A 15267-nucleotide genomic window follows, 5' to 3' on the forward strand; every position below is an offset into this window, starting at 1 on the left:
TCTTGACATTAACCATTGCGCCAGCGAGCTCAACATGATCAAGAGGGACAATCCTCAAGTTAAGTAGGTTGACGAACACGCCTGTCTTTTCCTCGTGTGACATTTCCATGAGCTGTTTTGCGCTTCTTACAGTTCTCTCCGCCAACCCGTTTGACTGTGGGCTCTCTGGGCTGCTGATAATGTGGATGAAGTCCAACGCCGCTGCATAGTCTCTGAATCTCTCGCTGGTGAACTGTTTGCCACTGTCTATAGCAGAGTGTGAGGCGCCCCATGCACCGATAGGTGTCAGCAGAAGAATTACTGCGCTTGGATAGTGCTCAGAATGAGAGTCACTTGAGTTCAACTGACCCACGGAAAGGGTTCTGGAAGCTTTGTGAGCATCACTTGCTTTGTGTCCCCTATGCCAAAGGAGGGGAGTTTTGGTTGGCACTCGTCTAGAAAGGACATTTTGCTGGAAGTACCTCAAAGGTTTTGTGACTTATAAACCCCTGGTCTAGTCTCTTTCACCCACTTCATGAACTATTAATTTCATGGAAAGTCTGCATGTCACCACCATCTAAGGCCTGTGCGTCACATCAATTTAAAGCCTACAGGTCAACAGTAAATTCCTGAAACTGAACTTTCAACTGCCTTCTGAAAATTGTGCCTTGAGCTGTAGTGGCTTGGAGTATTCCACACACTCACCAGTATATTCGTGCATTGTTGGGGGTAAAGTTAGATAAGTCTTAGTTTAGATAAGTTTGTTAAATTAGATACAAAGTGTTATATTATTGTTTATTAATAATTAAATATATTATTTTAAATATAACACCATCTGGGCTCATTTCTATTGCTCCTGCCTGGTACATTATAGTACTCTGACAATAAATTTGAATTTTGAGGAAATTTCACTGAAGATTTTGTAGAACATAGAACATTAAAGCACAGAGCAGGCCCTTAAACCCACAATGTTGTGCTGACCTATGTAAACCTACTCCACAACAATCCAACCATGTCCTATCTCACACCCATAATCATCTATTGTTCTTACATGCATATGCCTATCCAACATATTTTTAAAGGCCCCAACCATACTAGTTTCCACCACACTCCTAGCAATGTTGTGTTGTTGTGGTGAAACACGGTCTTTCAGTCATTGTACTGGTTGGCCCATCCCCGATACTATAATTCCTCCCCCTCTGGGATCCCTAATAAAGGCAGTATTGCCCAATCCCCCTCCTTGGAATCAGGCACGTAAGATATGATTGCAAGTTTATAGTGATTAAAGCCTATTAATCTTGACTTCTGTCTGTTGGGTATAATTGATAGCGCTACAGTTGTGTTCTCACTATCTGTTAAAGTGAACATAATAAAATAGATTTATATTCTAAAAAAAAAGTTCAATAGGTTGGAAAGGAACACTCAAGAACCAAGTAATACAATTTCAACCTCAACACTCAAATAAAAGCAAGAGAGCTTATTGCTTAAAGCAATTCCAGAAATGGACTATTTACTAACCAATATCAGCAATGAGACTGCCAGATTCTTGTTCTAGAAGAAACTGCCGTACTCTGGGCCAGGCCTTGTAGCGAGTATCATTGAAGTAAGGGGCAATCTTCTCATAGACACTATGAACATAGTCCTTCTCCAAGCGGCTTGCTTCTTTGTCCATGGCAAAATTGTGTTCTGTCACGCAACTCTCAATCTTCAAGCTTAAAGAAAAGACTGTAAACAAGATATTTTAAGAACTTTAGAAAAGTCAAGACATTTACATTGTTACTTACTCAAAAATTTTTGAATACTTATCATGAAACAAGGAAAGTCTGCTGACGCTGTGATTGTAGTTAATACTCAAAAGTGCTGGTGAAACTCAGCAGGTCCTGCAGCATCCGTGGGAAGCAAAGATTATAAAACCAACATTTCAGTCCAGGGCCCATCGAGGAATGAGTAAAAAGCAAGCAGATGAGTGAATAAATTGGCTCTCGCAATTTGGAGAAACAACACTTCATATTCTATCTGTGCACCCTCCAAAAGATGGCATTAACATCGACTTCTTTGCTTTCCATTAGCCCTCCCCCAACCCCCTAGCCCTGTCTACCCCTCTCCCTTGTCCCTCAGTCTCCTTTCCTTCAGCTCTACATTCGCAGAGCTACCTCCTCCCCCTGATCAATTCTCACCTTTTTTTCTCCTATCCTTGTTCACCTGTGGCTTTCTTCTTTCCTCCCCCTGCCTTTCCATTCAGACACCTGCCTGTTTTTGCTCATACCTTGATGAAGGGCTCAGACCTGAAATATTGGTTATATATCTTTGCCCTCTATGGACAGAATTTCTCCAGCAATTTTGTGTGTTAACATCAGAATACTTATTATATATTCACATTCTCACTGCAGCTATTTAAATGGTTTCAGAAGACATGCTTTCTGTCTGAACATGGTTGTTGCCAAGATGATCACACCCATTTCTGATCAGTATTAAACATATTGCCAGTCTTAATCTTGGGATTGCTGTCATATAGAATTGGCTTGCACCTTTCTCCCAGAGCACATCTCACCTGTACATGTTTTTGGCTTGAATTGCCCTGTATTTTTTTAAAAACTATTTTGACTTGCACAAATTTACAGGGAAGGGATACAGAGAAGAGGCAAACAAAAGGCTTATTAAAAATGGCATCAAAGCACCTTTGCAAACTGTACTAACATGCACCAATAGCTTGATTGACAACTACGCAAAGGAGAATGACCGCATTTGTTGGAAACTAATCACTGCCACCCCAAGACTCAAGCCTCCTCCTACCGTTTGCAAAGATGAGCCAAAAAACATGATGGAATATTCAACATTCACTTGGCATCATGTCACCACTTAAACAAGCTCATTGATCACTGGGAGAGCAAGTTTGCTTTATGGATATTCCTGCCACTGAACATAATATCCACTCATTCATCCTTGAAACAGTAAAATCTACAAGATACATCATCAGTGAAAGAAGCTTCACAGTCTACCCCTATTTTACGGTGCTGAAGTGGGGAAATTGCAGAATGCTTTGAGTTTTTAGACAAAAATAAAACCAACAACCTGTCCTTATCCAACCACACTGACACTATGGTCAATAAAGAGCATCAACGACTCTACTGCCCCAGAACCCAATGGAAATTTGGCACATCTCTAGTGTACCTTGTCAATTTTTATACGTACACGATGGAAAATATCTGGTCTGGATAAATCAAGCTCGTATGTTCTGCCTAAGACTGCTAGAAACTGCAGTTAATTGTGAACGCAGCTCAGGCCATCATGGAAACCAACCTCCCCTCCATCTTCACCTCTCGCTGCTTCTGGAAAGCATTCAACATACCAAAGCATGTCTCCCACCCCAGTCACACACTTTGCCCCTCTCCTGCAAGGCAGAAAATACACAAGTTTGAAGACAAGTGCCTCCAGATTCAAAGAGAATTTTGCATAAACACAGATAGAAGAAACAGGAGCAGGAGTAGGTCATCAGGCCTATCAAGCCTCTTCTGCCAGTTAATATTTTCATAGCTAATCTGGCCATGAACTCAGCTTCACTTACTGCCCATTCCCCATAACCATTAATTCCCTAATATTTCAAAAATCCATCTATTTGGGTCTTAAATACAGTCAACAAGGCAGCCTCTATTATATTGCAGAGAATTCCACAGATACACTCTTCTCCAGGGGAAGAAGGGTTTCTCAAATCTGCTCCCCCAAATCCTGAGGCAACGTTCCTGAGATCCATTGGAAACCTCCTTCCTCTCATCTTACCTATTCCTTTCATAATTTCATACATTTCCACTAGATTCCACCCCCCCTCTATTCTTCTCAACCAATGAGTATCATCCTAGGTGATTCAATCTCTCCTTAAAAACTAACCTTCGCATATTCAGAATCAAGCTGGTGAACCTCTTATGCATCACCTCCAAAGTCAGAATATCATTTTTTAAGAGACCAGACTGCACAGAGTAGTCCAGGTGCAGCCTCACCAGTACCCTGTACAATTGCAGCTGAACCACCCTGATCTTAAATTCAATCCCTCTGGCAATGAAGGCAAACATCCCTTTTGTCTTCTTGATACCTACTGCTCATGCAAACTATCCTTTGCAATCTTTTGCAATCCATGTGCAAACACTCCAAGGTCTCTGCATGCTCCAATTTTTCACTATTTAAATAACAGCCTGATTTATTACTTTTTCTTCCAAAGTGAATTACCTTGTATTTACCAACATTGAATTCCACTTCCCAAACTCTTGCCCTCTCAAGTAACCTATCTACATCTCTCTGCAGACTCTGCCTTCTGCACATTTCACTTTTCCACAATTTTGTTTCAACCCCTGGTTATCGGACAGCATGGTTGGCATAGCGGTTAGCGCAATGCCTTTGCAGCACCAGTGATTGGGACCAGACTGGGGTTTGAATCCCTCACTACCTGTAAAGAGTTTATACATTCTCCCCATGTCTACGTGGGTTTTCTCCATGGGCTCCAGTTTCCTCTGACCATTCAAAAACATATCGGGGGTGTAGGTTAAAGGGGTGTAAATTGGGTGCCACGGACTCGTGGGCCAAAATGGCCTGTTACCGGACAGGATGTCTAAAAAAATTTTTTTAATTAAAAAAAAGCCAAACCTGTTCCCCTCCCATTGATATTGATTGTGAATATTTGTGGGTCTATCATCAACCCCTGCAGCATCTGACCAACTACTCATTGCCAACAAAAAAATACACCTATTTAACCTAATACATTACTCCCAACTCCATTGCTTTCCTGCTGTTATTAGACTATTGAAAGGACCTCTCTTCAAAGATGTTAGCTGCACTTTTCTCTTTAATACCAGACCCACCCAATCAGTTTGTTACTTGTTTCTATTTTCCTAGCCCATTCACATAATTGCTTTTCTTTCAACCTTCCTCCCATACTCATCTCCCCACTCCACTTCTCCCACCATTATTTGTTCCTATCATGTCTTCGCCCTTCCTCACACTCCACCTCCATCCTTTTCAAGTTTACTGTCTCCTTTATCACATTACTGTTGAGAAAGGTTCCTGACACAAAACATTGACAAACCATTTCTCTTGTTAAAAGCTGTCTGATCTGCAGAGCCCCCCCAGCCTCTGTGTTCACAAAAAATCATACATTCTGCTTAGAAATGGTCTCTCCCCTCTGCACACATTTCTCACATTGTCATCATCTTTGCTCATTAAACCATGCAGTATTTTATTCCCAATGCACACTGAACCTCAGACCTTACCATCTCCAAGTTAACTTTTCTTGGTGTTGGCCTCCACGACAGCTGATCAGAAAGCAATGCAAGTCTTTCTTACCACAATCCAGAATCCTCTATTCTTGCTTCTCCATTCATCTGTCATGCTCTCACTCCCACACAAACTAACACTCTCCAGCTGTATGCTATTTCAGCATCTGCTCTATTACCAACGTTTATCTCAATCATGTTCCTAGTTCTCAGTTGACCTTCACTCCTGCTTAAAAGTCCAACTGTCACCTCTTTCTTTCCTATGACCCATCCCACACTTTTCCCAATCCACACAATCTTGCTGCTAAAAACTCTTTCTCCAAAACATAACTATTCCAATCAGGAGTGGTCTCGCCACCTCCATAAATTATACTCAAAACTGCTGCTTGTGTGGCACCCCAAAACAGTAACCTCAACCAAACTGCGATTTCCTGCCCATAACCCTTCCCATTAGCAGTTTTGTATCAATTCTGGAATTGCTTCCTTAATCCCTCGATCTTGAATTTATTGAAGTAAATTTGCAGATCTCTCTTCCATTCTCTTTCCTCCCCAATAATACTGCTCTTACTCAATGCCATAACCCACTTCACTATACCTGTCATGTTCCTCCTTTTCATAAAAAAGGTGGGACAATGATAATAATAATGAGCAATATTCAAATTAAGAGCTTACAACCAACTCAGTGAATTAATGGCTAGCACGACACTCTTACAGTTCCAGCAAAATGGGTCAGAATCCAGCACTGTCTTTAAGGAGTTTGTACATTCTACCAGTGTCTGCATGGATTTCCTCTGGGTGCTCAGTTACCTCCCACATTTGAAAGAGATACAGGGTTAGTAGATTAATTGGTTACAGGGGTGTATTTGGGCAGTAAGCTCGAGGGCCGGAAGGGCCTGTTATCATGCTGTATCTCTAAATTAAAAATAATTAAAAAGTCAAATATCAAACTGGATTTTCTTTCTTTTCATAGGAGATTACATAATGATTTCTGATGCAATACAGTAATTTATCTGGAGTACCAGCCCTTCATTTAACCCTATTGTACACAACACTAAATTTAACAAGAAAGTATCTGAACAATGAGACTTTCACAGACTTATCACACACCAATACTATTCTTCAGCAAGGTTAATGACATTTAAAACAATAAAATACATCAGTTTTTACATTAAACCCCAAATCAAAATACCACCTGATGGTGGATTATTTGCGGCATGCAAAATTACTGATAAAATGACATTACATCTTCAGGTTAAGCTTAGCAGTTAGCGTGACACTATTACAGCTGCAGCAACTGAGGTTCAAATCCAGTGCTGTCTGTAAGGAGTTTGTATGTTCTCCATTTGTCTGCATGGGTTTCCTCTCACCAACCTAAACATATGGGGATGTTAGTTAATTTGGGTATAAATGGGCAGCGTAGATTTTAATGACCAAAACAAAAATCTGGAAAGGCAAATTAGAATTGCACATTTAGATACTATTGATTGTCATGTATCAAAACAGAAATCTATTACACAATTGCCTTTAGTTTACCATAAGGCAAACATTGTCCAGTCCCCCTTACAGTCAGAGTAAGAGAAGCAAAAGAGAGTCCCACCAGAGTCACTGAGTGTCAGTGGATTCGCCTCCAGTGCTCCCACAGCCTCTGCAGCCGCACAAGAGTCCAGTTCAGTTCAAACCATTGGCAATCCAAGCCCAGATACAAATCTCCCAACGATGAGGTAGCTTTCAGCACCCAGGGCACTCTGGAAGCTCTTCTTGCCCTCAGCAGGCTCTTGAATCCAGGTTCCAATATTTGGTTCTCATAAGTCAGTCTCCAGCAGCCCACACCTAGGTGTGAGTCCTTTGACCTTAAGTCACCAGCAGCCCGCAGCCTTTCTGAGTTTCTCGCCTGTAAATCGCCAACAACATGTCACCTGTATGTGTCCTTCAGCTACAGAGATCCTCGCTGGTTTGCCACCATGGTCACTGTCTTTTGTGTCATCTCCACTGCTTCTTTTTCTTGATGGGGGTGTTCACCACGTTACTGGTGCCCTGCGCCAATCCACAGCTCCCTGAAGTGTGCATCCCCTCATGGCCGCTGCTGAGCACAGGCACTGCCATCTTGGGCTCAGAACACACAATCACAGGATTTTAACAGCCTGTTTAAAGTCTGCTCAGAACCACCAGATTAGGACTTGGGGATAAGACACTGTGGGGGTGCTGTGTCTCCACACCCCAAATGTCTGCACCAGCGGTAGCACTGCCATTAGAGAACAGATCGCAGCTTTAAACCACTTAAACTACCATTTATGTTGAGGGCTTGAATTCAAAATAATACTTTATCATTTTTCTTTGCAAACTGAATTTTTTTCAAATTTCAAGAAATATTTTGTTTCTAAAATATTGTATCCTTTCTTTACCCATTCTCCTTCAGATTGACTAGTCAGACCAGATGCATCTCAGTTGAACTATTATAGACTTGTGAACAAAAATAATCATTTCATCAAAACTAGTCCAATGATTAAAATAAAATTGTCTTCCTTTTCCTTCCTTGCAGAAAAATTTACATTATATCGTAATAATTGTTGAATGATCAGGATGCAGAGTTCACATCAAGTCAGTTTTGCACAATGTTAAAATGGATTTCTGCAATAGTTCATGCAGTTCAAACAAACCACAGTTCTTTGTTCATTGAAGACAAAGAGGCTGTTGATGTTGGAATCTGGAGCAAAAAAACCTAGAAGAACTCAACAAATTAAGCAACATCGTTGGCAGAAAAATATTTTTGACATTTTGGGTCAGAACCATTCAACAGGACTCCTGTGTTTAATTTTGCAAAGGACTGCCACATATTTGGTACTGTAAGTGCAGATGTTGGATTTTCATTCAAAGGGAAATTTTAATTTTCCTTTGTATTGGAAACATTGGAGTCCAGTGAAGAACATGAAATTCATAAATATCTGCAGTATGCACATTCATGTTTTCTTAAACACTGACTTTACATGGAAATGGTACTGTCGATTACAACTTACCTGCTTAAAGGGACTTGGAAACATAGTATTTTGTGGATTCTCGACCTGGAAACACGAGAGAATATGAATGCAGTTGAATAAAGGCTGCCCTTTGAATTAGTGACATATTTCTATAAGTTACACCCCACTGTGTAATTGGATCATGGATTTCCTCACCTCCAGACCATAATCAGTGAGGATTGGTAAGAACATCTCCTCCAGAATCTCCATCAGTACTGTAGCACCACAGGGCTGTATTCTTAACCCCCTGCTCTACTCGCTATACAACTATGACTGTGTGACTTGGTACAACAACACCATCTAAAAATGAGAAAGCCAGAAGTCTACAATTCAATGATTATTGGGGGACTAGAGGTAGAAAGGGTGAGCAAATTTCAGTTCTTAAGAGTCACCATCTCAGAGGATGTTTCCTGGACCCAACACACTAATGGCATTGTGAAAAAAGGCATGTCAGCATCTCAACTTCCTCAGGAGTTTGAGGAGGTTTGATATGAAACCAGAAACCCTGGCAAATTTCTACAGATGTGTGGTGCAAAGTGTGCTGACTGGCTGGATCATGGTCTGATATGGGGACACCAATACCCCCGAGCATAAAGCCCTCCAAAAGGTAGTGGACATAGCCCAGGATATCATGGGTAACCCCCCCCCCCACTCACTATTGAGAACATCTGCAACAGTGGTTCACAACCTTTTTCTTTCCTCTCACATATCACTTTAAGTATTCCCTATGCCATCAGTGCTCTATGATTAGTAAGGGATTGCTTAAAGTGGTATGTGGGTGGAAAGAAAAAGTTTGAAAACCACTGATTTAATCATACCTAATTGACTAGTTACATGCATGGTTTTGTAACTCTAAAAGAAATGGACCAATGACAATTGTTCTCAAGCAAAATATTTCAGTAACAATTGGGTCTTGAGCAGTGATTCTCAACCTTCTTTCCCACTCACATACCACCTTAAGCAATCCCTTACTAATCACAGAGCACCAATGGCATAGGGATTACTTAAAGTGGCATGTGAGTGGAAAGAAAAAGGTTGAGAACCACTGATCTACAGGGAGCGCTGCTATCAGAGAGCAGCAGCAAACATCAAGGATCCACACCACCCAGCCTGCTCTGTTCTCGCTGCTGCCATGAGAAAAGAGGTAATAGGTCCCACAAGACTCACACCACCACATTCAGGAAAAGCTGCAACCCTTCCACCATCAGACTTCTCAATGACAAACTCAATCACAGATTAATTTAAGGACCCACACCTTACTCATTATTTATTACTGAATATTTATTTTTTTGTATTGCCCAGTCTGTTTGTTTCCATTTTTCTTTGTTTCCATTTCTCTCTTTTGTATACATAGCTTTTTTTGAGTACAGTTTTCTGTATTACTGATAAGTAGAAACTCTGCCTGGCCCACAGGAAAATGAATCTCAGGGTTGTATGCGATGTCACGCATGTACTCTGACAAAAAATCAGAACTTTGATCTGAACTTTTTAAAAAAAACATGATGCCAACCAAGCTGTGATGCTACAGTCTAAGTACTCAAGATGTCAAACAAGGCTGTGTTATCAGTTGGACACTTTTCTCTATGCTTGTCACTGAGTGTGTGTGTGCATGTGCTCTCATAATCTTATACACCTTAATTAAGTCATCTCTCATCCTTCTTCGTTCTAAAGAGAAAAGTCCGAGCTCGGTTAGCCTTGCTTCATAAGACACATTCTCCAATCCAGGCAACATCCTGGTAAATCTCCAAAGCTTCCACATCCTTCCTGTATTGAGGCAAATAGAACCAAACACAATATTCCAAATGTAGTCTAACCAGAATTTTATAGTGTTGCAACATTACCTCACACATTTTGAACTCAATTCCCCGACAAAAGAAGGTCAGCATACCATAAGCCTTTTTAACAATTCTATCAACCTGTGGGAAACCTTGAGAGATCTATAGATTTGGACCCCAAGGTCCTTCTGTTCTTCTACACTGTTAAGAATCCTGCCATTAAGCATGTACTTCACCTTCAAGTTCAACCTTCCAAAATGTATCACTTCACACTTACCCAGATTACACTCCATCTGCCACTTCTCCACCCAACTCTGCATGATGTCTATATCCTGTTATAACCTAAGATAACATTCAACACTATCCACCTTCTGGTCATCTCCATGCTTACTGTCCCATCCTCCCACTTCTTCAGATTTCAGATTTATTGTCAAAGTACATACATAACATCACAAGCAACCTTGAGATTCCTTTTTCCTGCAGGCATGGCAGAATTACCACTAATTGGTCGTGCATAAAATAAACTGTACATGGTATAAACATGTAAAAAATGTAAAGAACTGTCAACAGATAATGAATGTAAACAAACTGACTGTGCAATTCAGACAGAACAGAAGAAAATCAATAAAGTGCACAAGTATGAGGCCTTAAATGAGTCTCTGAGTTCGTCGTTGAGGAATCTGATAGTGGAGGGGTAGCAGCTGTTCTTGAACCAAGTGGTGCGAGTCTTGTGGCACCTATACCTCTTTTCTGATGGCAGCAGCGAGAACAGAGTGCATGCTGGGTGGTGATGATTGCTGCTGCCCTCCAATGGCAGCTTTCCCTGTAGATGTACACAATATAAATCCAGGCAAATTATAAAAACCCACAAATATCACATGTCACAGAACAGATCCCTGCAGAACTACACTAGTCACTGATCTCCTCCAGGCAGAATACTCCCCTCTCATTTCTGGAGGCAACGAAATTCTGACTCCAAACAACCAAAATTTCAAGGATCCCATGACTTTCAGAATTTGTCAAATGCCTAACTAAAATCCATGTAAACTACATCTACCGCCCTAGCTTCATCAATTTATTTTGACACTTCCTCAAAAAAAACTCAATTAAGTTTGTAAGGCATGACCTAATCCGCACAAAGCTATACTGACTATCCCAAGAAGACAATGTTTCTCTCTAAATGCTCATAACTCCTGTCCTCTAGAGTCATCTCCAATAGTTTGCCAAACACTGATGAAAGACTTACTAGTCTATAATTCCCAGGATTCATCCTATTACCTTTTGTAAAAACAAGTGGATTACATTAACCATTCTCCAGCCCTCCAGTACCTCCCCTGTGACCAGGGATGATACCAATGCCCATACAATCTGGCCTCTTGCATCTTGTAGAAATCTGAGGATACATCTTATCTGGTCTCAGGGACTTGGCAATCCTTATGGTTCCTAAACTGGGAAGCTATTGAGAGAATTTGTTCTGCCACCTCCTGCACTCAATTGAGACTTATTCAGTTCCAGAGTTCACTTTTATAAATCCAAACTGGCAGCCATTTATCCTGAAATAGAGGACAAATACAACAGGTGTAATGGCTCCCCTTGCCACTCAAGTCAGATGTTTTATCAATGCCCCAATATACAAGAGTTCTGGAGGGGAGTTTTTAAGCACACTATCCAAAATATATATTTTTTTTACATATAGCATGGTAACAGGCTCTTACAGCCCATGAGCTCGTGCCACCCAAATGCACCTAACTGACCTACAATCTCTGGTATATTTTGAATGGTGGAAGGAAATCAGAGCCCTGGGAAAAAACCCACACTAACATGGGAAGAATGTACAAACTCCTTACAGAGAGTGAGGGATTTGAACCGAATGCTGGCGTTGTAACAGCATTGCACTATCCGCTACTCCATATCAATTTGCAACCCTGCCTGTTGACTGCAATATTTGGAATCTTCCACAACTCCCTAAATTCCCTGCAGACATCCCTATTAGCCAAGCATCTAATCATATTACACTAGAAATCTGAGAGGGGGGGGGGTCTCTCTATTACACAATGGATTAAGGATATCAGTTTCTTTATTAAACTGGAGAAAATCAAACACACATTAAGAGGGTCCACTGGAAAATCTGTCCATACATAGAAACCCTTTATGTGTTATTTTCCTGAATTTTGGAGTAAAAGACTATCTGTGAGACAGCTGTACCAGAACAAATCAGTAATATACTGATGATACTATCAGCAAAGGTGCCAAGGTGGTGAGGGATTAGGGGCTCTGGACATGTATCTGAGGGTGTATGTGAACATTTCTGTACATGCATGCTGTTTTTCTGTCCAAACAAAAAGGACAAGGTACATCTGTATAAAATGTACAAAGTTGTTTTTGATGCTTAATAAACACATTTTGGAAAAAAATACTGAAGCAAAGAATGATGTTTCTTTTATTGTAATAAAGAAACTTGGGTTCTTTTATAACAACTATCATTATTAGCTTTAGAACTCACGACCTTGTGGAGGCATCCATTTTGAATCTACTCCCAGCTGCAACAACCCGTCTCCAACTCCCTCCAGTGGTCAGGATTAGCACCCTATCATTACATCCCCTTTCCATGACATGTTTAATCTAATAGCATGACACACTAATATAGTATTCATTTCAATTTAAAGTTCAACATAAATGAAAACACAAACATCAGCAGCACAAACATTTTAAGTGTGCAGTTCTTTTTCTTTTAGAGATTCAGACTGTCAGGTGCTTTGATAATGCATGTGGATCTTCTTAACAGAGGTGCTTATGTCGGCTCTGCTGGACCACTACTGTCCAGCACTAGTGGTGTTGCCTCTGTTGCTGTGTAGGTTGGATCCTCTGCATTTGTCTGTTCATTCAGTGTCTCTTGCATTTTCAGCAGGCTCTTTCGATTCCTCCTCAGTATTTGACCATCCTCTTCTGACAGTGTGGATTTACTTCCTCCAGAATAGAAGCTTTTTTGTCCCAAGTGTTGGAATCTCTGAGTCTCACTGTGTCATGTTGTGCCAGTGACCCTAAGCTTCTTGCTGACTTGTCATCGTTTGCTTTTTGTCTCCATTACAGACACTTATGGTTCCATTCAACATCTTGTTTGGATCTGCAGAGTAGGAAAGTGTGGTGCGTATTCTATGTCCCATCAGAAGCTTATTGAGTGACATCCCATGTTTAAGTGGTGAAGCTCTGTAACTCAATAGAGCTAGAAAAGGATCTGAGCCACTGTCTAGTGCTTTCTTGAGCACCTCTTTAACAATGTGAACTTTTCTCTTGTTTTACCATTTGTGGATGCAGAGGACTTGAAGTCACATGTCAAAAATCATGCTCTTCTGCAAAGTTCTGAAATTCTCTACAGCTGTAGCATGGTCCATTGTCACTGTAGACAATTTGAGAAATTCCTGTCTTGCAAAGATCACTTTCATATATTTGATCCTTTACATCAATTATATTTGACGTCTGCTGCTTGTGTGATCAAATATATGAAAGTGATCTTTGCAAGACAGGAATTTCTCAAATTGTCTACAGTGACAATGGAATGAATAATTACAATTTTTTACATCAATTATATTTGACACCAGAAAAATTTTAAAAATATGGTTTTAATGAATCAGATTTGTGTTTTAGATGTGGTGATACGGTTGGAACTTTTTTTCATGCTGTTTGATCATGCATACATATACAATCTTTTTGGAAGAAAATTCAATCATTTTTAGAATATCTGTATAAGATTAAAATAGTTTTAGATCCAATAGTATTTTTATTGGGTAGTTTGCAACCTCTGAAAGGCTTGGATTTAGATAAGTTTCAGCTTGCTTTTGTATATTTAGCTTTATCCGTAGCGAGAAAATGTATTGCTAGTATGTGGAAAGATACAAATATGGTTGATATTAATAGATAACATAATGAGGAATGGGGGAAGAGGGGGGGACGGGGAGAGGGGGGACGGGGAGAGGGGGGACGGGGAGAGGGGGGACGGGGAGAGGGGGAGAGGGGGAGAGGGGGAGAGGGGGAGAGGGGGAGAGGGGGAGAGGGGGAGAGGGGGAGAGGGGGAGAGGGGGAGAGGGGGAGAGGGGGAGAGGGGGGACGGGGAGAGGGGGGACGGGGAGAGGGGGGACGGGGAGAGGGGGGACGGGGAGAGGGGGGACGGGGAGAGGGGGGACGGGGAGAGGGGGGACGGGGAGAGGGGGGACGGGGAGAGGGGGGACGGGGAGAGGGGGGACGGGGAGAGGGGGGACGGGGAGAGGGGGGACGGGGAGAGGGGGGACGGGGAGGGGGGGGACGGGGAGGGGGGGGACGGGGAGGGGGGGGACGGGGAGGGGGGGGACGGGGAGGGGGGGGACGGGGAGGGGGGGGACGGGGAGGGGGGGGACGGGGAGGGGGGGGACGGGGAGGGGGGGGACGGGGAGGGGGGGGACGGGGAGAGGGGGGACGGGGAGAGGGGGGACGGGGAGAGGGGGGACGGGGAGAGGGGGGACGGGGAGAGGGGGGACGGGGAGAGGGGGGACGGGGAGAGGGGGGACGGGGAGAGGGGGGACGGGGAGAGGGGGGACGGGGAGAGGGGGGACGGGGAGAGGGGGGACGGGGAGAGGGGGGACGGGGAGAGGGGGGACGGGGAGAGGGGGGACGGGGAGAGGGGGGACGGGGAGAGGGGGGACGGGGAGAGGGGGGACGGGGAGAGGGGGGACGGGGAGAGGGGGGACGGGGAGAGGGGGGACGGGGAGAGGGGGGACGGGGAGAGGGGGGACGGGGAGAGGGGGGACGGGGAGAGGGGGGACGGGGAGAGGGGGGACGGGGAGAGGGGGGACGGGGAGAGGGGGGACGGGGAGAGGGGGGACGGGGAGAGGGGGGACGGGGAGAGGGGGGACGGGGAGAGGGGGGACGGGGAGAGGGGGGACGGGGAGAGGGGGGACGGGGAGAGGGGGGACGGGGAGAGGGGGACGGGGAGAGGGGGACGGGGAGAGGGGGACGGGGAGAGGGGGGACGGGGAGAGGGGGGACGGGGAGAGGGGGGACGGGGAGAGGGGGGACGGTGAGAGGGGGGACGGGGAGAGGGGGGACGGGGAGAGGGGGGACGGGGAGAGGGGGGACGGGGAGAGGGGGGACGGGGAGAGGGGGGACGGGGAGAGGGGGGACGGGGGGAGGGGGGACGGGGAGAGGGGGGACGGGGAGAGGGGGGACGGGGAGAGGGGGGACGGGGAGAGGGGGGACGGGGAGAGGG

At 43.8% G+C, this 15267-nt stretch overlaps 1 protein-coding gene across 2 annotated transcripts in view; it reads right to left on the reverse strand.

Moving 5' to 3' along the window:
* The window catches only part of LOC138739480 (probable tRNA methyltransferase 9B), a 78020-nt gene that overhangs the window by 51691 nt on the left and 11062 nt on the right, over window positions 1–15267 (reverse strand). Inside the window, exons 2-3 of one of the 2 annotated variants that reach the window (XM_069891646.1) lie at window positions 8255–8299; window positions 1498–1704 (exon numbers count right to left, since the gene is read on the reverse strand). In XM_069891646.1, coding sequence (XP_069747747.1) covers window positions 1498–1651 — 154 coding nt within the window. In that variant the 5' untranslated portion in view covers window positions 1652–1704; window positions 8255–8299. The remainder of the gene's footprint in view (window positions 1–1497; window positions 1705–8254; window positions 8300–15267) is intronic. The other variant, XM_069891647.1, reaches the window with a different exon arrangement.

Source organism: Narcine bancroftii, chromosome 7 (assembly GCF_036971445.1).
Source record: "Narcine bancroftii isolate sNarBan1 chromosome 7, sNarBan1.hap1, whole genome shotgun sequence".
Classification (NCBI taxonomy): domain Eukaryota; kingdom Metazoa; phylum Chordata; class Chondrichthyes; order Torpediniformes; family Narcinidae; genus Narcine; species Narcine bancroftii.